Raw genomic sequence first — 22,019 nt, 5'->3', positions numbered from 1 at the left:
GATCTCCTTCACACATTTCTGCTGAAGTTACCCATTTCATATTAAGATGATTATCATTTCATAACATAGACATGTTTTAAGAAGAAGAAATGTTAAAACAAACATATTGGTAACATGGGTAAGAGAGGAAGATAGAAGAAACTTTTTCTTGGATTTGGAATAAATCAGAATGGGGAGGGGTGAGGAAAACTGAAATAGAAATAAGGATAAATATCCAAAGGATATTAGAGTTTATGTAGTATTTACAGGTTTGCTTGTTTACAGTACCTTTGAAGCAAAAGGAAGAAAAATCCACCTTCAGTGGTGTACAGGCTGCACCTTCAAAACTCATGGGAAAATATAATCATGTACTTGAATAGTTGTTAAGCAGGACTTTTCTATACACAGCTTAATCTTTATGCAATCTTTTTCATTCCTTTCTAATGTTGTTACTGTTCCTCTGATTCTGTGGTTAATTTTTCATCAGTTTTGGTCTTGTTTGTGAACTGTCCATGGGCAGATAGCAATTTTAAAGAAAATGTTTGTTACTCAAACCTGAAAGTGAAACCACTGTTTCATTAATTTTCTAGATAGTAGCAGTAATAGTACTCTACTATGAATAGTAGATTTGAAGTTTAAGATCTCTAATCTTAAGAACTTAGTTGCCTGACTTTTGACTCTATTATTTGTGGTACGATTTGAGCAGAAAAAAACTGCCACTCTCCTCCCAAAACAAATGCACTTTGTAATTAGAGGAATTTTATCTATATGTATAAAACCCATATGTTTTTCTTAAAAGTCAGAAAAAAATCTTTATTCTTATAGTGCTCAAAAAAAATCAAGTAAGGAGGGGTATAGAAATTGTGATGGAAAGTTCTGCTTAGAAGCAGATTAATTATTTTTGTGTTTAGTTTATTTTTCACCATACACACATGCAGCAGTGGGTATTTCCTAGAGTCTTAGGCCTGGTTGAGCTGTGATTTGTGTTTTACAGCTGTATATCATCAAATGTTTCTCTCCCCTGATTCCACTTTAAGATATGATGCTCTGGAGTTACAAAAGGCGTGTGCTACTTTGGACTAAGTGAAATCTAATAACAGCTTCAACTCAGCAGATGACACTTTAAAAATGAAATCTGAAGCAGTTGTTTGTAAATGAAAGCTGAAATGAAAGTGGAGGGCTCCCATGCCTTTTGTTCCTTCTTTCCCTGTGATTTTTTTTCGCTTGGTCAGAAAAATGACTAAATTCACAGGTGCTTTTTTGAATATCTGTCTGGAGGGCCAGCTGTGTAGTGCTGATCTGGATTAGAGCCACATTTTTTCTACTTTTGAGTCAGTTTCATTCATCTACATGGAAAGAAAAGCCTAGAGCTGTTGCAATGATATGAGGAGTGTGCTGAGAATTACTAGCTCAGAGCAATACTACTGGGTGGGGAACTGGCTCTTTCCTCATGACTTTGGCTCCTCCACAAATGTTGGAGGACTGTATTGGACCTGACTGAGTGTTCATTTTGTAAACATTGGTGGAATACTCATTATAGTATGATTGCTGGAGTTGGAACATTTTGAGAAGAGTAGTGTAAAATAAGCCCTTATTTTCAGCAGACTTTATGAAGTGAATTATCAAAGTGACTGATGTGTTTGGGAGAAAGCAGAATTGCATCAGCAGATGTCTGATGCTAGGGACTGACCTGCATACCTGCATGCAGTTAGTGCATTTGCAATCAGGTTGATTGGAGGGATAATTGTGCAAACAAATGGTGACTGATCATAATATCTCTGGGAAGGAGGTAAGCTTGGGTAGATACAAGGAAAGCATATTGTTTGGATGTTTCTCTGTCATTGATGGTGGCATATTTGAGCATAATTCTTGAATAACTTGATTTTTGGTGACTCTCTTGATTCAGGTGTGGGATTCATCTATCCAGTGTACTAGTTGTCCTAGACTTACTTCCTAGCTAATAGAAGCATAAGGAAGACATCTTAAAAGAGATCATGTACTCCATGCCCTACAATTATTCCAATGTCTCCACTGACTGTAATGGCATCCCACTTTATAAGTGTGTGGAAGTTTGTTTTGAAATCTAACCTGACAAGAAATATTGTAAATGTGTCTTCAAGTGGTGTTAGTAGCTTGGATCACGGACGTTGTCAAATTAGCAAGATCTTTTTCTCCTTCATTTTATTTTCTCTTTCTTTCTTTCCTTCCCATGAGCAAAGTTGTATAATATTTGCTTTTAAGCAAGTTTCAGTGCAGGACCAGCAGAGAAGATGAGCCCACTGCTTCTCGGACTTCTCATCGCCTTCATGCTTGGGCTTTTGAAGGAGGATACACACTAGAAAACAATAATGATATTCTTAGTGAGACTGAAGGGAGAGGCAAAGCTGGTGGGAAAGAAGAAATTATTGGTCTTCATCTGCTTTTGCCTTTACCTTGACATATTATGAAATAATCTGAGTTGTATCGAGAAATAGCTGTTTTTAATAGAGAAAAAGCATCTGAGGCAGCTGAGAATGTGCATCTGTGATTTTTGGCACTGAGAAGTATTTATTAGATGGTCTGATTACCTGGGTCTGAATTCTGGTGTACTTCCTGGTTCCCTTGATAGGTTCTAATACAAGGATTAAAATTTTAGATGTTAAATTTTAGATACTGATGAGTAAATTGACACAAAAACACATGGCTGAAATTCTTTACTATGAGGGTGGTGAGGCACTGGAACAGCTTGCACAGAGAAGCTGTGGATGCCCCATCCCTGGAAGTGTTAATGGCCAGGTTGCTTTAGGCAACCTTGGCTAGTGGGAGGTGTCCCTGCCCATGTCAGGGAGGTTGGAATTAGATGATCTTTAAAATCCTTTCCAACCCAAACCATTCTGTGATTCTATGATTCTAAGATGTATTTGAATGCCTGTGCCGGAAACATGTCATCTCCTTTCATGAGAAACCCAAGAAGGTGAAAGGAGTTCAATAATTAACCAAGGTGACAATGGTTTTGAAACTTGATCTTTGAAACTTGGTTTTAAAGTCTTCATTTAATTTACAGAAGCACAAGCTTGAATTGTCTGACTCCAAGGGGCAGATATGCAATGCTTCATGCTACTTGTAGTGAACTGATGTTGTCTGTCATGTATGTTTGTGGTCTGAGAAGCAGTACAAGTTTTTAAGACCAGGGTGTTCCCTAGCATGTTATCTGGCCAATTGTATTCTTACATAAAGGATATTTCAATTGTGCTAGTTGGAATTGTCACACATTAACCCTGTTAATTTCAGAACTATACCTCACTTCTTTCTTTCCTTTCCTCCCTTTTCTAGTTCTTGTACTTTACATATGGGTGTGTCTTGTGGATATACGTTTTTGGAAAGTTAAAAAAAAATCTAAAGAAAATGCTCTGAATTCAGATGCTACTTTGAGGGGAAAAATTATATTGAAGATATTATGTTTTTACATAAAAAGTGTTGCCAAGTTTGCACCATACAATAAGAGGGTGAGACACTAAGAAATAGTGGACAAGATATTTGATGAGCACTGAAAACACAGACATCAATTCTTGACAGAGTTTTTTGGTATCTCTGTCCAAAATGCAGAAGTTAGAGATCAGCGTAAGGGACTAGTCATACTGAAGTAGCCACTAAGCATTTCACGGGTATTGAAAAGCAAACTAAAAACGAGAAGACAAAGAGTCATATAAAAATGTATATCTTTGGAAGTAAACTCTATGTGGGTCCGTAAAGATTCTGATGTTTACTTTTATCTTGTTAGCATGTCAGCGTTGCAGGTGTGCATGTGTTAGCAGATATTCTGAGCAAAAAAGCTGTTTTCTAGTAGCAGGCTGTTCATCTTTCTTGATGTATTGTTCCTTGGCAGAAGAACTTTTCTGCTGGGTTTGTCCAGCAGCAGGTAACACAGTTTTGTCTCTCTGAATTCAGAGGTTGGAGACTGTTAGTGACAGAAGAGGTGCCTGCAGCAGTTCAGTTCGCTATAACTTGTTCTATGTACTCATTGTTGTAATTCCCGTTCATTAGAGATGTGTCTATCAAAATTGTAGCATTTGATACCTTGAATTAAGTAAGAATTCAAAGTAACGTCCTTACTGCTAAACTGTAAATGTATTGTTTGTATGCACTGAAGATATTTTCCATGGGTAAAAATTTCCCATTGTAGAAACAGCAAAAAACAGAACACTGATTTTTAGAAAGAACTGTCCTTAAGTAATGTTTCTTTTCCTCAAAAACATGCTATGTCACCGAGGTTTGGAAGTACTCAGTGCTTTTACAAAATGCAGGATTTAAATGTGTTCAGAGTCAGAGAGGTTAAGTTTCAAATTAATACTCTAATATGAATTACACAGATTTTGGGGGAAAGTTTTTTTCTTCTTTTCTTAAAGAAGAATCAGTGCTGAACAGTATTGAATTGTTCAGTATAATATTCTTGTATCAAGATAACTGTCTTCACTTAGGATGTTTAATACAATTAAATTCTCTGAGCCATTCAGCTACGTAGTGCTTTTGTATAATTTCTCCTTTCCAATATTGTGTGAAGCTGGAGTTTTGTTCTCTACTGACTGTTATCAAGTGAATACCAGTTTGTGCATGGAAAGTTCACAGCTACTTGTTTTTTTTTTTTTTTTTTTTTTTTTTTTTTTTTTTTAATTTTGGCAGCTGCATGTGGGAGCTAGGAGGTAAAGATAATGATGATCAGGAAATAAGTGATGAGTGTTAGTTTGTCTGTGATTGTGGTAGGGGTGTTTAAAGATGCAATGTCACCATCTGATTTGTAAACTTTATGCAACCAAGGTTTTCTACATACAGGAAGGGCTTTGCTCAGTCAAAATACTCCAGGAAGGAAGACATATATTTTGTAACAATATGAACTCAAATATAGCTTTCCTGAACATTGTTCAGTGTCTTTTAGTTTTGTTGTCTCTGACCCTGCTTACTTGAAGATATCAAGGAATATGTCAAGCAACATTCCTTCTGTTGTTAGCTTTCATTTACATTCAGCTTTGTTTTTCTTGAAAGAAACTGGGGGAGCAGTAGCAGTCTTGGAACAATGAAGCTCAGTAATCTTTTACAAATGTTGCCATGACATTCCTTATTCCTTAGACTCGGTGATACTGTTTTGAATATAAATGGGATGGGACTTGATCAACAAGGGCACTTACCACTTGTCTAGATAATGTGAGTCTTGCTATTTTTAATTACCAAGTAGTGCCAAAAACACGACTCACTTTGCAGAAGCATAAAAATACATTTACTAATAAGAATGGATGTTCCCTATTGGCTACTGTTCTTCAAATGATCTCTTCATTATTAAATGAGATCAAACAGGTTTTCATCTCATCCATATGAGTTATTGCTTTTGGAGTAAACTAGGAAACTGTGCTTTCCTAGAAAAGGACAAGAAAAAGAAAAAGGAGTCTCGCAGTGGATGTGTCCACATAGAAGCTCCATCACCAGATGGGATGTAATGTCAGCTCAACTGACTTCCTTTAAACCACATATATTGGTAATGATACTAGTCAACTCCATAGAAGAATACAGTTGAGCAAAACTGTCTGCAAAAATGAGGTACATTAACTTGTTCTGAGGTGCATGTAGGTAAAGCTAAACCATGTCTAATATTCAGGCTGGCTAATAGAAAGTTACAGTGTTGTAATTGTGTTGCACTGTTTAGTGGCTCAAGTGTAAACAGATCTACATACTGAAAAAGCATCTTTTTATTTATGAGTCATTTGGTGTAGGAATAACGGTTATGGACTCATGTTGTATAATTATAAATACTGGGAAAGTTGCTGTGGTACAGTTATCAAAGTTCTTTCCAGCAAATAATTATTGAGAAACTATTATCTTGCTGCTTAGCCAGATTTATACTGTTTAGTCCCTTGTCACTTTATTAATGATATTAAAGGCAGAAGTTTTTTGACATTATGTAGGCCATATACATGGAGGTTTTTTTACTGCCATTCCCACTAGAATACCACCTCCTTTATCTGGGTCTGGGTCTGGAAATGATGATTTAAATTGCAATAAAACATTATGGCTGAGGAATTCCACTCTAGGTCTGTGATTTAGCTGTAATTTTGTTTATTTCTTTCTGCTATTGAATTTGAGGGTTAGGATTTTTTAGTGTGTTCAGTGATTTGGCTGGAGGAGGAGCTCTGTTACTAGGGGAATGCTACATTTCATTAGACCTAAGTTTAGCAGAACATGGCTATGGTTTTGCAGTGACCACTCCCACATTACTTTGCCAGTAAAGCAGTTAATTAAAAATGGCCATGCTCATCTAGATTTTAATCTCCATTTGAAAAAGTTAGATTGTCGGTAGCAAGATTAATATGATTGGTTTGGGATTAATTCTCGAAGGATTAGGGCTAATTCATTGTTGCTTAGTTTAATTAACAGGAGAGCTCTTTTTTTTTTTTTCCCCGTGCTTTTTTTTTTTTTATATTATTGATAATAATCTTAGAGAAAATCTCTTTGTGGTTTTGTATGCATTTGTTTTACTGTTGAGGCTTAGTTTTTCAACTGATTAGTTATTCAACTAGAGATGTAGTTATTCAACAGAGATTCTAGCCAGGGCCCCAGGCAAAACTACAAACTCTGCTGCTGTTCATGCAGGTTTCTGTCTTTTAAACCGTACCCATTCATCATTTTGCTTGCTGTAAAACTAGCAGCACAGTATGTCTTTCCAAAAGCAAAATTTCTGCATTATGGAGAAAAAAAAAAAAAAAAGCCAATAGTACTTGGAGAGAGTAGAAAGCGGCATCAGTTAGTAATATCCACCACGACAGTAGTTCATGTAATCTTAGGACAAACAGGCTTGCAAAACAGGTCTTGTGATAAGTCTGACAGATGTTTTGAAAATACTGAAGAACCTTTCTAGCCATGAGCAATATATGTTTAGATGTACAAAAACTGCTTTTCGTATGTCAAGAATCATGTTCCCTTTTTTGGTACCTGAAGAGGTGGCAAGTGGTCACAGATGAGTTTGTGGTGACAAGACTCCATGAGTGATGGCAAACATTCTGCAAAAGTATTGCCAGGAGCAAAAATTTGTATTTAAAAGTGGAGTCAGTGTCCGGAGCTTACTCTGAAAGATCAGCTTCTTTAGGGCACATAAATGCTATTGGGTCTTTTAAGAACATTCCCAATTCCATGTACATAAGAAACACCTGAGATTTCTTTTGGTGTAGCTGAGCTTAACTGGTCTATAGATAAATGGAATTGTGTATTTCCTGATATTCTGTTCTGTTATGAAATGTATGTTTTTTCCAAACATCAAAGATCTTTTATGAGATCATTGTTTTAATGAGAAATTATGGAAGGGAGAAACAACAGGTGTGAAACTCAAGTTTAAAGTAGTTGCAAAAGTATTATGAATCCTTAAATCTGTTTTACTGTTTTATCACATTTACTGATTTGTTTGCAGCATATCTCAAAAGTATGATTTCAAGTTGTTAGGATATGCAAGTCCATGTAACATAAATTTCCTGTAGTGAGCTTTGCTGGAATTGTGCAAAACTTAAAATTGGCAAGTGACTTGCTGAATCTAGGCAGGGTTTTGATCATTGGGTGAAAAATACAAACTCAATACATTTGCAGGGGAATGAAGCAATATCAAAGCAAGATGTAATGAGTCCCACCTCCATTTTGTGTCTGATTTCTGTTGTTGTGGTTCACTTGCTGTGCAATGCGCCAGAAGCTTTCTTTGTTGATAGCCCTTTATCAGGGCTCTGTTGAAGCTTGTCTGGGGGCTCATCTGGCCTGTGTGCTGAGGTCTGCTTTGTCTGGAAACACAGTGAGATAGGAGGTATATAACTTTGCAGAATTAATTTAAAAGTAAATATTCTTTAGCCTGGGAACTGTTATGCAATCTTCAGCAACATGGATGTAAAGGGAACTTACATCCATGAACTCTCTGGGAACAGAGCCTCTTGCATTTGCTCAGGACTGAGGTACAGGGTATCTTGCATACCAGGTAAATATTGTGAATTAAAGATGGTGGTTCATATAGTCCTTATTTGCAAGCAAGCAGATTCAGGTCTCAGTCACTGATGGATCTCTTTCATACTGTTGCACTTTTATGTATGTCCTGAGAAAAATGATCAGGTGTAACTTTGTATTTTGCTTTCTGTCCATGAGTTCACCATGGACAGCATTTTCCTTTCCTATGCATATCAGTCAGACACGGAGGAAAGAACAGAAAGAAGTTCAGGACATCCTTCCTTTCCCCTCTGTCAGATTGTAGCAGACCTGGTGCTCTGTTATCCGAGTAATTGCAAAGACTGAAGACTGAGCAGAAAAGCTCTAGAAAAAGAGCTCCACTTCCGCTGAAAAACAGGCCACTTTCTGGCAACTGCCTGGTTTCTTGAGGAATTAAGTCACATGTAGTCATGTTCTGTGTGTGTCAGTGTGCCAGTTTCTCTTAGTAGCTGTTGAGCCCCTTAGCTGACTTTAACAACATTTGGAAGAGAAAAGGTAATCTTAAGACATGAAGTTCCTACAAGTTTCACAAAAGTGGGCAGCTACATAAAAGAGATTGCTTTCACTGAGGGAAGCATTGTAGGAGGAGCTTAATTAGTGGGAATTTCACAAGGAGAGAGTCATTTAGTACCCCAGTTGCAGTTACAGGAGAATAATCAAAGTTTGTTTTTCATTAGGCAGGAACCAGAAACCTTGACCCCTTGGGCCTTCGTAGTTTCCTTACTTACCTTTTAAAAGTGGCGATAAATAATGCTGTCTTCATGCATCTTGTCTGCAGTGGTGAGTCTCTCAAATTAGTATCAACTATACTAGAAACTATATAGAAAACTATATAACTATATAGAAACTATATAGAAAACCTGTCCTGTCATACTGAAAGCTTAAAATGGACTTCAAAATTGAGCGGAAGATTTTTTTTTTCTTTCTCTCTCTTTTTTTTTTTTTTTTCTTATGGAGTATGGATGCAGATTTACCAGCAAGGATAGGGTATTTGGTATTTAGCCCCTCAAATGCACAGTCTGACATGGCTTGTGTTCTTGCACCCCGTGGGAAGTCATTGCTTCTCCCCTGTCTGTGTCAGAGTGTGATTCCCTGTGAGGAAATAACCAGTAACGGGAGCAGCCTCAAATGTAGGTATAGTCTCTGTTCTTGCCTTGCTTTCTGAGTTGGATTGGGTACTTCAGGCTCTCCAGATTTTTACAGTCCTAGTAAGCAGCTCGGGTTGTATCTAGGGCCTGGGAGACCCATGCTCTATCTCCATTTCTGCCATGAACTACTTTGCTGCAGGCAAATTGTGGATCTGTATTATAGTTGAGTTTTGTCATCTATAAGACAAAGAGAACATTTGCTTCCTGTGTAAATAAATGAGTGAAAGGTATTGGATGAAACATAGGCATTATTAGCCATACTATTTTTTTTTTTCATATAACCATTAGTAAAAAAATAGAAACCATTTAAATGTTTGGACGTTTCAGTGCAAAAGTCGGTGTCTCAGATAGCAGTCTTACTTTTTTTTTTTTTTATATTACAATCCCATATTTAGAAACCAGTTGATTTATTTTAGGTGGCATTTCTTAACTGTTCTCTGACTTTGAAACAAAAACTATACAGTCATCCAAAATGGTTTTCTTTGCTTACTCATTTTTTCAGTACTATCTGAAAAAATAGTGAGGGGTCTGGAAAACAAGTCTTACGAGGAGCGGCTGAGGGAGCTGGGCTTGTTCAGCCTGGAGAAGAGGAGGCTCAGGGGCGACCTCATCGCTCTCTACAGTTACCTGAAAGGAGGCTGTAGAGAGGTGGGGGTTGGTCTATTCTCCCACGTGCCTGGTGACAGGACGAGGGGGAATGGGCTAAAGTTGCGACAGGGGAGTTTTAGGTTGGATGTTAGGAAGTACTTCTTTACCGAAAGGGTTATTAAGCATTGGAACGGGCTGCCCAGGGAGGTGGTGGAGTCACCATCCCTGGAGGTCTTTAAAAGACGTTTAGATGTAGAGCTTGGGGATATGGTTTAGTGGAGTACTTAGTGTTAGGTCGGAGGTTGGACTCGATGATCTTGAGGTCTCTTCCAACCTAGAAAAATCTGTGAATCTGTGAATCTGGTCTCTCACTGTCACTGCAGGGATGCTTACTTGTGTGGCTTTTTGAATGAAGAAATTGTGAAGTGATGCTGAAAATATGCCACATTTTTTTGGCTGTTTTATAGCAGAAAATGTAAAGGGATGGCTTTCTTTTCTTTGCTTAACCTATTACCTACAGTTGAAGCAGCACAGCGAACAGAATTGAGAATGAGAAACATACAGCTACTGTAGCTTAATTTTAACACTTGCATGGCAATCTAACACAGGGATTGTTGTTATGTACTTGGAAAGTTTTTGGACTTCTAAACTGAGTGCAACTATTTGCATATGACTCATATGGTCCCTATTAAGGTAGTCATTAGAGACTGCATTGTCTCTTAGTGCACACTATTTTTGTGAGGTTAGACAATGCTACTTTAGCGTCATTTTACAGAGGGACAAAGAAGGAACAGAGATGTGTGACTGAAGAGCCCATGCAGACTGTGTTGGCAGCACCTCCCTTTCTTGAGTGTCTGCAGGGCAAGCCACCACAGTTCCTCATGGTGGTCCGGCATGGTGCTGCATGGTGCAGTGGCTCAGAAACTGATTCCTGAAAAGTGCAGATCATGGTGCTGGAGTGGGAGGAGTACAACAGAGCATAGAAAACCTGTTATCTCTGCAAAGTTAAACCACCCTTGCTTTTTGGTAATATGACCTGAATTCCCAAATAATTTTGTAATGATTGTAGCTGCAGTTCAGCTACAGACACTTTAGTAGTACCAAGAGAAGAGGGAAAAAACAGGACTTGCATATACTTCACAGGGAATTCATGTGTATCAAGTCATCTGTTTACTGCAGAATAACACACACAATTTCAGGGGTTTTTAGTGACTATGGGGATTTCAACAGTGTTAAAAATCTGTCTTTAAACAACTTACTGTAGTTCCCATAATGGCTCATGTCCCTCCAGATACAGACTACATGCTTTAACTCTGCTCACAACATAAAATGAATGACAAATGATCCTTCCTTTCCCTCTTGCTGTTCCCTCTGTTTTCCATCAAATGTCAGTGTTACTACAGTATCTGCTGGTGTTGCATCAGGGCACAGAACAGGCATCAGACTTCCTAAAATAGTACTGGACCCAGTCTTCAGTCCTGTTTGCAATGTTACATGCTAAGTTCATTCTGAATTGCGTTAGCACGGCTGCTGCTGCAAATCTGAGGACATCTGTTTACTGAGGAGCTTTTTAGCAAACACTTTGGTATGTCTTGGGAGTTTACACAGAAATGAGCTGCTAGTTGTAACTAGGTTTTTATCAGCTGCTCTATCACCAAAGCTGTAATTCAACTTCATAAACTGAGCAGTGGTTTAAAATTAGTGACTCACAAATGATCCTATTCTTACAGTAACATACAATTCTAAGCCAGAAATGTAGTGTCCAGTGTGCATGTTAATATTAATATAGCAGCTTAATATCTGTTGCGTTGAACTGGTGAGGGGAATTGCCTCAACTTGGCAAATTCCAATAGTACCCATGTTCACCACAGTGATAACTGCCATTAAGGTTTGCAAAAATCAAGAAGCATTTTTTCCAGCAGAATGTATTAGAAGATTGTTTAGCTTTCCATGGCCTCTGAAGTTCAGTTGTATGTATACGCGTATAAATGTATACATGCATAAAATCTCATTGCCAGCAGAATTTTGTTGTAATGGACATGAATAGTATACATTTTTTAAGTTCCTCCTGTAAATACTGAGCACACTAAAATAGTGTGTATTTGTTCATTGCTACATACATATTTCCTCTGAAAGCTAGCTCTAGAAGGATTTATTTGGAGTAGGTTTGCCTACTTCATTTTAACCCTTGTCCCTGAAGAGTTCATGATTAAGTAATGTGCTCTGACATAACTCATTGCTTATGGAATAGGATAGTAAATAAAGGTTTTGACAAACTGTATTAAAGCCATAGTTCTTGAGCCAGATCACTGCATAGAGCAGAGTGACACTGCAATGTTTTAATAATTTCTAAGGATTAAACGAAACTCTTTATCTGGAAGATACAGTACACAAATAAATTTGCCGGTTGGCAAAGCATTTTGGTGTTTGAATCCCATGATGCCAGTTCCACGCGCTGCTCTTGAATCCTACATTTTCCCTTGCCCTGCCCAGTGCCTTCCCTTTATCTCTGTTTCTCTCTCTGCCACAGAGGTAAGAATTTATGAGGTGACTGACAGCATCTGAGAACCAGTGTGGAATCTTCAGTATATTAAGTACATCTTTTTTCACACATTGTCACTGATGGCGATGGCTACTTGGGTCGTGAGGTGCATTTAAGATGTTGGATACATATGGTTAAGTTTTTGCAGGATTAGGATTTCCATCCACCTCGTGTTTTGAATTTGTCTAATACACAGGAGTGATGGGACTGGCTCCTGTTGCCGTTGCATAATGTTGGTTTCAGGGAATGCTCCCTCTCTAAACTGGTGTTCCCCCAACATGGATTGTGTTTACAACTAAGTTATTGTTAAAATATAGCTCAGGAGTGGTGGAAGGCAAAGTCCACTTCCTAGTAGTAGCTTCTGCCTTGGTAAAATTCCAATGCTACTAAATTTCTGATTTTTATAGTGTAGTACCTGGTGTCAGGCTATATTTTCCTCCCTGTTCTAGAATTGCTTAATACTGTAGCTTCTATTGCCTTTTGGAGATTAATATTATGTATATAAACTACTGTTTGAATCTACAGTTACTCTTTACATTTATCTTTTCTTGCTATATTTTTAGGAAATTAACAAACAATAATATTTAATAATAGTTATGTATTTGGGGGTTTTCTGTTAGATTTATTCAGCCATTTTTCATTTTCTGGCCAGCTGTTGATTTGAAGCCAAGAACGGAGATCTGTAATTATTTGAAAGGACATTATGTATTTATTATTTTCAAGCCAAGTGAGTAAATCTGTCCATTATTCAGTGGCACGAGTGTAAACTATACTTTATGATGTCGTTAAACCAGCAAGATTTTTTTTTCCACATTCATTTCCTTCCTTACATTTTGTGGTGTGCTATTTTCTTTTGGCTGAATTCTGTAATAGAAATGCACAACAGCAAATCTGATTAGGAAGTTCAAGTGTTTCTGTGAGAACACTCCTCTTGGCAGATGTCTTAGTAAAGGAATGGTGAGATAGATACAGTAACAAATCTGTTTGATATGTTAAATGAAAAAAGCTCAGAAGCATTCCACCATATTTGTAGGTTCATAGCTGATAATACTAAGGCTTTCTTTTAAATGTAATGGTGAAACCTCAGCAGATAATTATCTTAAGGTTTGGAATATTATTTGAAATTCATCCAGACAGTTACACCCTTAAATTATATAAAATCTGACTAGATATCATACAAGATGTTGGGGGGGAGGGGTGGTGTTGTTGTTCCGTATGTTCTGCCTCCACTTCAACTGGAAATGCTGTAAGAAGAGCCTTTCTCATTGCATATTATTTGTAATTATTATTTCAGCATTTCTCATTCCAGTCTGGATGGAGGTTATGACAAGGATGATCATTCAGTCTGAACTGTAATGAAGCATGTGATTATGTCTAAGGAAATTTCTTGGTTGAATCTTTAAAAAAATAAGAAGATGCTTAAAACATCTTTATTTACTGAAATGTTCCACATAATTAGTAGTACCCTGGAACAGTGATTCTAAATTCTTAATCAGGATTGTGGAGTAGCAGAAACAAGCGCCCCTGAATTATTTATTTCCTGATTTATGCCAAGACTTATTTATGCTACATAGAATTTCCCCCTATTTTCTGAATACTCAGTAGACTCAAAATAACAAAAAATAACTCATATTGTGTGTACCTGGCTGTTTGAAAGCAAGACCTTTCCATCGTTGTATTATATCACTAATAGTGCAGCTGATTTATGTAAAACGGGATAGTGTAACTGGGATGATTCTTGTTTGTTTGTTTTTTCTTAATTCCTGATCCATCTCATTAAGCAATAGCAAAACATCCCTGTCTGCATGTGTGCAGAGAGTCTCAGGGGTGGTCTGTCCGTGAGTGCTGGATAGGGGGCATTCTCTTACTGGAACTGCCAGTGGTCTACTGTCAGAGGCCTTCAAAAGCCTTCTTTTAAATAACATGATATATGGTACTCTGCATTATAAGAACTGTTTGGGATTTCTTGAAAGAACAATTTTCACTGGAAAGTGCTTATTCGTGGAAGCTCGTAGTGAAGCAATCTATTTGGTTTCTTGGCCTCATTGTTAATAGAAATATGGAGGAGGGGGTTGTATTTTTTTGTGTTTGTAAATCAATCATCTCTGTAGTTTTTCTGCGCAGGGAGCTTGAGGAAAAGGGAGAAAGAAATCACTGTTTTCCTCCCTAGGGATGTGGGAAAATGTAGATAAGATTCAAACCCTCCACTTTGAGTGCAGTTCCCTGAGTGGTAGGTGACTACATACCGTGAGATGGGTGAGATGCGATACATCCAGATGTCTATTTAATTAGTGTGAATGGGCGATCCATGAAGCACTGTCCCATTAAGGCACATGTGTGTGTTAGCATCCCTGATAATAAATAACCATTGTCCAGGTTCTTGGTTCTAAGTATATATATATCTTGGTTATAAATATATATATATATATTTACAAAAAACTAACCATGTGATTTTTACTATCTGTTTAAGTGGAAACATAAAGTGCTGGGGAGAAAGTATTTTCACTCTGAAAATTATAGTATTGTTCTAGAACATTTTAAATATTTTAGACAGTTGTGTTACAGCTCAGAGAGTGTTTCAAAGAGCATTTAAGTGTTTTTTTTTTTTTAGTTCTTTGAAAGTGAGTACTTTAAATAATATGCATTGTGACCAAGTAGTTGGTTCCTTAATAAAATTTACAGTGATTCTCCTGAGCATACCAGTGGAAAGCATATCTTTATATGAATTACAGTGCTCAGACTATGCTTAGTTTTTGTTCTGAAGTAGTGGCCTAGTAAACTGAGATGAAACTCATGGCTATATTCATTTTTCAACCCACTAGTCACAAAGCTAGTGATATGGCTCCCAGTGAATATACCTTTTCTGAGTATTAACTAATGAAGGTCTTTGTAGCTAGCCTAAAAGAGATCAAAACATGGCTCAGCACAGAGAATAATAATGTTCCCACACGTCCTTATAATCTGAGATGTGAAGTATTGGAGCTTGTACTACTGTACTGCTTTCCAATTACTTGTTCTGGGAATAAGTAGAAAATTGCATTTTTCTTTTCCTTTCACAAAGTGTGTAATTTTTATGCATTTGTGTTGAAGTGCCTCATCAGGCCAGGATTTCATTGTGATAGGCATTTTATTTTACAGAAGGAAAGTTTTTCCTACTCTAGCCTTTACAATTTGAATAAAGGGCATTACATAAAGCATAAGACAGTGAAGCATAGGAAAATAAAATTTGCATTAAATATTTATTAAACACTACCTCCTCTTAAAAACAAACAAACAAACAGACAAGCAAAAAACCCACTTGCAAACCAATTGATCAACTACAAAACGCCCACGCTATTGTAATTACAATTCAGTTGCTCCCTTCTAAAGCAGCTGTTACACAGTACCATGCAGAGAATTTTTTGTTAAAATGTGAGCTTTCTGTTGCAGTGTATAAACTCTGAATTGCTAAATTGCACCAACATTTGAGTGAATTGAGCTTTACTGTCAGACACATAGTTCTCAAATAGCTGAATTTTTGCCTTACTTACATTCTACAATTGAAAGGAAAAAGAGTTACAATGCAGGTAACCTTTTTGTTTTAAGAGAGAGTATTAAGAGAAAGTTGCGAGGAATTCAAACTGTTAAGATAATGTTTATATTCTATTTTGTCTCGTAGGGAATCAGTCTTTCAATATAATGTAACTCCCTAATTATTTTTATCTGGCCTTTTGGCACCGTTTAACCAGATTTTTTTGGCTATGTTTGGGCTTGAAGAGCAAAATCAGTGGGAAATATTTTTGATTACACCATCTAACATTTAAGAAAAAACAAACAAACAAAAAAAAAACAACCAAAAACCAACAACCAAACAAAGAATTTGTGGAAGAATAGTGAACTTCCTATATGACTTTATGACCATCCAGGGGGAAAAAAAAAAGCATCATGAAATCTTTCAGTTTAGGGTCCATTTCTGTGAAGTCTTCAGGTTACCTGGATTTGTTGTTTTTGTTACTCTGCACAAGCAGACAGGCAAACTGAGGTGGCTGCGGCAGCAAGGAGCAGGAGCAGCTTTGGTGGAACAGGCTTGCTTGCGAGAGCATGGCACAGAACAGGGCTGGAACAGAGCCTAGTGCTCTCTGGAGCCCTGCCAGGTATCTGTGCTAGACAGAACATTGACCTGTCTGGGCAACTCGATGCTAGCTCTGTCATGTCGGCATTGTAGTCCGTCAATCCTCGTAGACATGCCCTTAGAAGTATTTTATTTCAGGTCCTCTGGGACTGTCTCTTCCATACTCAGCTAGACATCTTTAGATTCTAATTTAGTCCAAGAACAAAGAGAATGGATGCAATGGGGTCACATGGAAGAATGGCACTAATAAAATAACAAACAGCTAATATTTGTGTTTTATTTTTAGCTTATTTCCTGTTTTTCTTTTTGGCTGTGGCTGCTGACCTTGTCACAAAAGCTTCCTTTCTAGTTGCTTTGCTTAAAAATATACATACATTGTGTCTGTATGCATCTGTGTGACAGAGCATCAAGTTGTGGACTTGTGAGATTATCCCAGTATAAACTCAAACTCCCAAAGAATGAAAATGGGGCTGCAGAAGAAACTTCTTGGGAGGCCTCTTTTCCTTCTCTGAGAATGTTACTGTGCAGCCTGTATTCCCAGCCTTTGCTCTTGTAGCAGGGGCAGGCGGATTCCTTTCTCCTGAGAGACAGAAGTCTTCAGTCTTGACCCAGACACTGAATTTCTCCCATCCACTACTTCATAGCAAAGGATTGAGTGAACATCTGTCCCCGGTGATACTTAATGTAAGAAAGAGTCATTCATCACAAGTTACCTTATTTAAGCATGCTGAAAGGGAGGGTAGGGCTTTCAAATAATAATACAGAATGCTGTCCCTTGAGGTATCATGTGGTTTCTTGTTCTTTCCTTTCTATTTTTTCTTTCCCTTTGAAGTGAGGTTACTGAGTCACATAAGACTGAAAGATATATATAAAAAATGCAACAGACAATAATTCAGCTTCCTTATTTCTTCCCCTATTCATGTACTGACGAGTTGTTATTCATCTTCTTAATTTCTGATCTATTCCCCCATACCCCATTTGCTTCCTGATTTTTTTTTGGCTTACACCACAAAACCCATCCAGTTACTCATTAGGTCTTATTGTTTGTTTTTATTATTATTTATTATGAGGGGGAGCCAATTCTCATAAATACGAGTTATCCTTGTACAAATAAGTTTCAGCACATGCTGTGTTGAAAAAAAAAATTTGGCATTACAAGGGTTTCCCAATCTTTCATGAGTATTGAGAACATACATAAATAGGAATGATTTTTTTTTCTTTTTTCCCTGTTGGGCATTTGCTGGAGTTGAGAAGGTTGTCAAAGATCAAGGCTGTCAAAAGCTGACTTTTTTTGTGTTTATTTTCCCATTGTCTTCTTGCTGCCTTGGGTGCAACAGAACTGAAATTATTACACAGTAATGTATGCTGTGGCTCAATTCCAACATCATATCATCATTGTTGCCACAAGCTCATGTCCAATGATGGGTGAGGCACAAATTATGCATATTTTGCTCAAAAAGTCCTGTTCATGCCACATTTGTGTGCATGTTTTTTAATGATACTGTAGATGTCTCTACTGAGGGGTTCTAATTCTGCAGTGCTTAAATGACTTTATGAGGTCCAGGCTGTAGTAACTGTACCCAAAAGACAGGATTTTGACCACTGTCTATCCAGAAGCTCAGTATTTCATATGAAATCTCTTGGTTGTATGAGTACAAGTGAGTCAGTTCTCCCTCTGACTCATTATGTTGTTTGATATCCACAGGTTCCATTACAGTTCCTTCAGCAGAATATCTACATGATAGACCCAACCTTACAGATCGCACCCATTTTTGGTTTCTGTAAGTATAATATACATATGTGTTCTATTTAAACTTCTCTTCATTTTCTTCTTTTCCTAGGTATTATGATATCTTTACCCAGTGCACAGAACACGAAGCCTTCTACGCAAGTTGCTTTTGGCCAAACCCCCTTGTAGAGGGCTTTATCACTAGAATTCATAAACAATTCTTTTCAAACTGTACTTCAGAAGAGGTTCTCTGGGAAGATCCGCCAGATGAAATTCTCATAACTCTGATCTTGATCCCAGTCATGTTAACATGTGCCATGATAACACTGGTAGTATGGTGCAGTAAGAGAAGTGATATCCTGGCGTAAGTTGTTCCCTTGGGCTTTCTTTTTCCCGTTTCCTTCTTCCAAAACAAAAACTAAGAAAGGAGGACAAAAAGAGAAACTCAACATAAAGATTTCAGATCCGCAAAAATGGAACCTGTGAGATGCTGAGATAGAGGCAGTGCTTCTGTGAACAAACAGCTGCTTACTTCCGCCAAAAATAGTGCTGCTGACCTTGGCCATTGGTGTTGCTGGTGCAAAGCTCTCTACTACCATCGGGTGTCATCATCTTGGAATTTACAGGCAATTCTCAGAAACGGGAGTCTCTGAGCAAATGGATCCCTTAGCTGCAAGAGAGAAAAAAGTTACTTTCCCATGGGTAAACCTGTTTGGTAAACTAAGTTTTGCAAAACTGTATGTAAGTGTATGTACACACAGTATAACATTAACTATGGGGGAGGTGATATCTCTTGAGTTTTCATTCAGGACAGTTGAGGTTTTCATCTGTGAACCTTGTGATTTGGATGGAAGATCATTAGCAAAGGAACTGAACGTGGATATGTAAACAAGTGGCAACTTTTCTGGAAGATAGTTACAAACATCATTATCAAGAACTGGAAATATTGTCTTGGCAAATGGAATAATTTATGTGTCCTGTGACTATTCACACAGGAGAAAAGTCATGCCACATTATAAAATAGCTTAGGTAATGCCTTTGAGCATGGTTAGTTGGAATTGCATGGCTTACAAACTCTGGGAAGGATACAGGTCTTACTTTCAGAAAAACAGCGAGAGGATATTGTTTGGTTATAAATGCACTAAGGAAGAAACTTTGATATACCAGTCTATTTTTCACTTTTATAATTATTATTCTATTATTCTATATGACTTGTGTTCACTGTAAACTCCCTGTTCTCACTTCAGTTTGTGCAAGTGACATCCTACAAATAAACACAAAGGTGTGATGTTGATTGAGGTGCCTTTCAGAGGATGATTTTGTACATAAAGCATTTTTCATCCCATGAAGAGTGTGGAAATTGAAGTATGGACATCAAAAGAAGTATGAGCATAGCTTGGAATAGACATAGGAGGAAAGAGAAGAAAAATCCACTAAAAAGTCTTATTATATAAAGTTATTCCTATGTAACAATTTAAATAAATATGTCCAAAATAAAACAAATTCTGTGTTTGTATTATAAACCTTTATTTTCTGTCATTTCACAGAATGGCTTCCAGGCAAAAGCTCTTCTGTTATAAGTGACCAAAATCTGTTACAAGTAACTGTTTGTTTTGCTATACCTTATACAGATAAATAAAATACAGTTTGAATGGAAAAGTAATGGTCTTTTATATCTACTCTAGTTAGATTTTCTCCTTTAAGATTCTGGCTTGGTGTTTGAAGTCTATCTGTATGTGGAGTGTTTTCCAGGTCTGAATCAAATTAAAAGCGCTCCCTTTATAAAATCATTCATGTATAAATACATAAAGAACACCTGTAGCTGTATTGTTTTGTTTTCACATCCTTTCACAAGAGTTGAACACACTGGGTTGTTTTTCCATTACCCTATGTGGTAGAATGATTCATTTCATAAGGTGTTTCCTGTGTATTTTTCCTTTTTTTTTTTTTTTTTTTCATTCTCTGTAAGCTAATAGAAAATTGCTCGTTGTAAAAGAAAAGTGAAATATATACTAAGGATTATCTTTTACTTTTCAACTTAACTATTGTTTTACGTATTAAAAAGTTCTTGTCCTCCAAAACCAGTGGTGAACAAAAGAAAAACCAAAACAAAAGAGCATTCATTTGAACCAAAAGATTCATCAACCATTTTGTGTGGCCAGAACCAAATAATTTTATTTTTGCTTGCATGGAGTTTCATTTAACTCATTTCATTTTAAATCTAAACAAGTTTAAAAGCAAAACAGTTATTTGGAAACCACGTGGCAAAAATTCTTACTTTTTTCAGAAACATGTTCATTTCAATATGACTGCCTTATTTCCTTCAAGTTCTTGTCCAATTCTGGCTCATCTGAAATCACATTCAACTGATCAGCTAGTCACCTGATAGGTATGAACCAGTCTAATTCATTATAAAACAGATTGGTCTAGGAAATAATTGGAGAAGAAACTGTCACATTGATGACATCTTACTGCTAGATGTGCATTATGATCTTTAAACAAATGCCATGTTTAAATGGATTTTGTTTAATTTAAAAATAAAACCTAGAGTGAAGGTTTCAAAGTGTGTAAGAAATGTAAGATTTAAAGAACAGTGGATTTTCCTTCATGTGCATGTAATGGGGTAGGGGAAGGTTTCTACATCTGCTCTGCGCTTTGGATATGAAAATGTAATCAGTGTGTGTATGTGCGCGCGTGCATGTCTTCCCCATACTAAGTAGGATTTTGCATTATTTTTTCAATACATTTGATAGAAGGGCAGATAAGTTGAAACATTGCATGGGAAAAGACATCACTAATTTAGTGCAGCCTCGATGGTTAAATCTGTAGAAACACTTCATTTCCTTTGTCTGTAAAGAAAAAAGCAACCACAGAGTCCAGTTTTTAACCACTGTGTGCATTAGTAGGGAACCAGATTACTAACTGTTGGATCTTTTGACATTACCTGTACTATGTGTTAGCAAGAGTTAGTGGTGATTTTCTGAGCATGAGACTACCTTTCCCCCAAAGTCTATTTGCATTGGCAAGAAAATCACATCTAGGACCAAGAATCTGGCTCATTTTGAAATTGGAATTTCACTTTATGTTACAACAGTCTCACGGAAAAATAGGCAGAGATTCAAACAGAAAGAAAATAACTGGTCCAAAATTCTTCTTAATTAGAATAGTGGTTGGATGCAGGCAATACTTAGGCCAGAAGAGAATTGACTAAGCAGCTAGCAAAGACAGTTGGTATCACTGTTCTTGTATGTGGAATTTTTTGCATTCAGGAAAAACTAGGAAAGTATGTATTTCTATGGGTGCTTCAGCAAGGAGCTTGACCAGACTGTATCAGAAATCCCCATTCTTGGAGATGAAAGACTTGGTTTTGAATCTGTGATCCTTGTAAAGCTAAGCGGAGATTTGAAAATAATCTTTACTTAGCCTATACAGAGCCGTTTGATTTGGGAAGAGTCTCTGTGTTCAGGCTGTCTTGGCTTAGTGATTTGCGTGTGTCAGTCATGGCTGAAAACCCTTTGCCTCTGGGAATGAGACTTAGGATCATCCCTTTCTTTGCCTGGCGTAGGTGGTGGTGTCTCTGCCTATCTAAATATAATCTGTGGATCCTGGTGGCAGATATGTACCGGTTCAAATACATTGTTTGGATCTTTTGGAACTGGATGTGAAGTATGAATTTTGCTGGGCAGCAGGACATCTCAGAGGTAACTCTGCAATAGTGGGTATTATTTTTCTTAAGCCATAATCTTCAAAGATATGACAGTACCTTATTCCCAGAGAATGAGAGGTCTTGAGCAGAGTTTGTGGTGTCTGTTCCAATGGGAAAACAAAGGTTACATTTTTTTTTGCCTCATGGATGTGTTGAGAGGATAAGGGCAATTAATGACCAATGTTACTTCTGAATTCAAGAAGAATGAAACTGTAGGTGCTTAGACATAAATA

At 37.2% G+C, this 22,019-nt stretch overlaps 1 protein-coding gene across 6 annotated transcripts in view; it reads left to right on the top strand.

The window, feature by feature from the left end:
* RAMP3 (receptor activity modifying protein 3) overlaps window positions 1-19,739 on the top strand; it is a 52,005-nt gene extending 32,266 nt beyond the window's left edge. For 4 of the 6 annotated variants that reach the window (XM_048049005.2, XM_048049004.2, XM_048049007.2 and 1 more), the window contains one exon: window positions 18,193-19,739. In XM_048049005.2, coding sequence (XP_047904962.1) covers window positions 18,193-18,448 — 256 coding nt within the window. In that variant the 3' untranslated portion in view covers window positions 18,449-19,739. Of the gene's footprint in view, window positions 1-8,639; window positions 8,743-18,056 lie in introns of all 6 variants that reach the window. The other 2 variants (XM_048049014.2, XM_048049015.2) reach the window with 2 other exon arrangements.
* Window positions 19,740-22,019: the final 2,280 nt, after the last annotated feature.

This window comes from Anser cygnoides, chromosome 2 (assembly GCF_040182565.1).
Source record: "Anser cygnoides isolate HZ-2024a breed goose chromosome 2, Taihu_goose_T2T_genome, whole genome shotgun sequence".
NCBI classification, from domain to species: Eukaryota; Metazoa; Chordata; class Aves; order Anseriformes; family Anatidae; genus Anser; species Anser cygnoides.
Note: the sequence above shows the minus strand (reverse complement) of the source record. Positions and strands in the feature narration are given on the sequence as shown.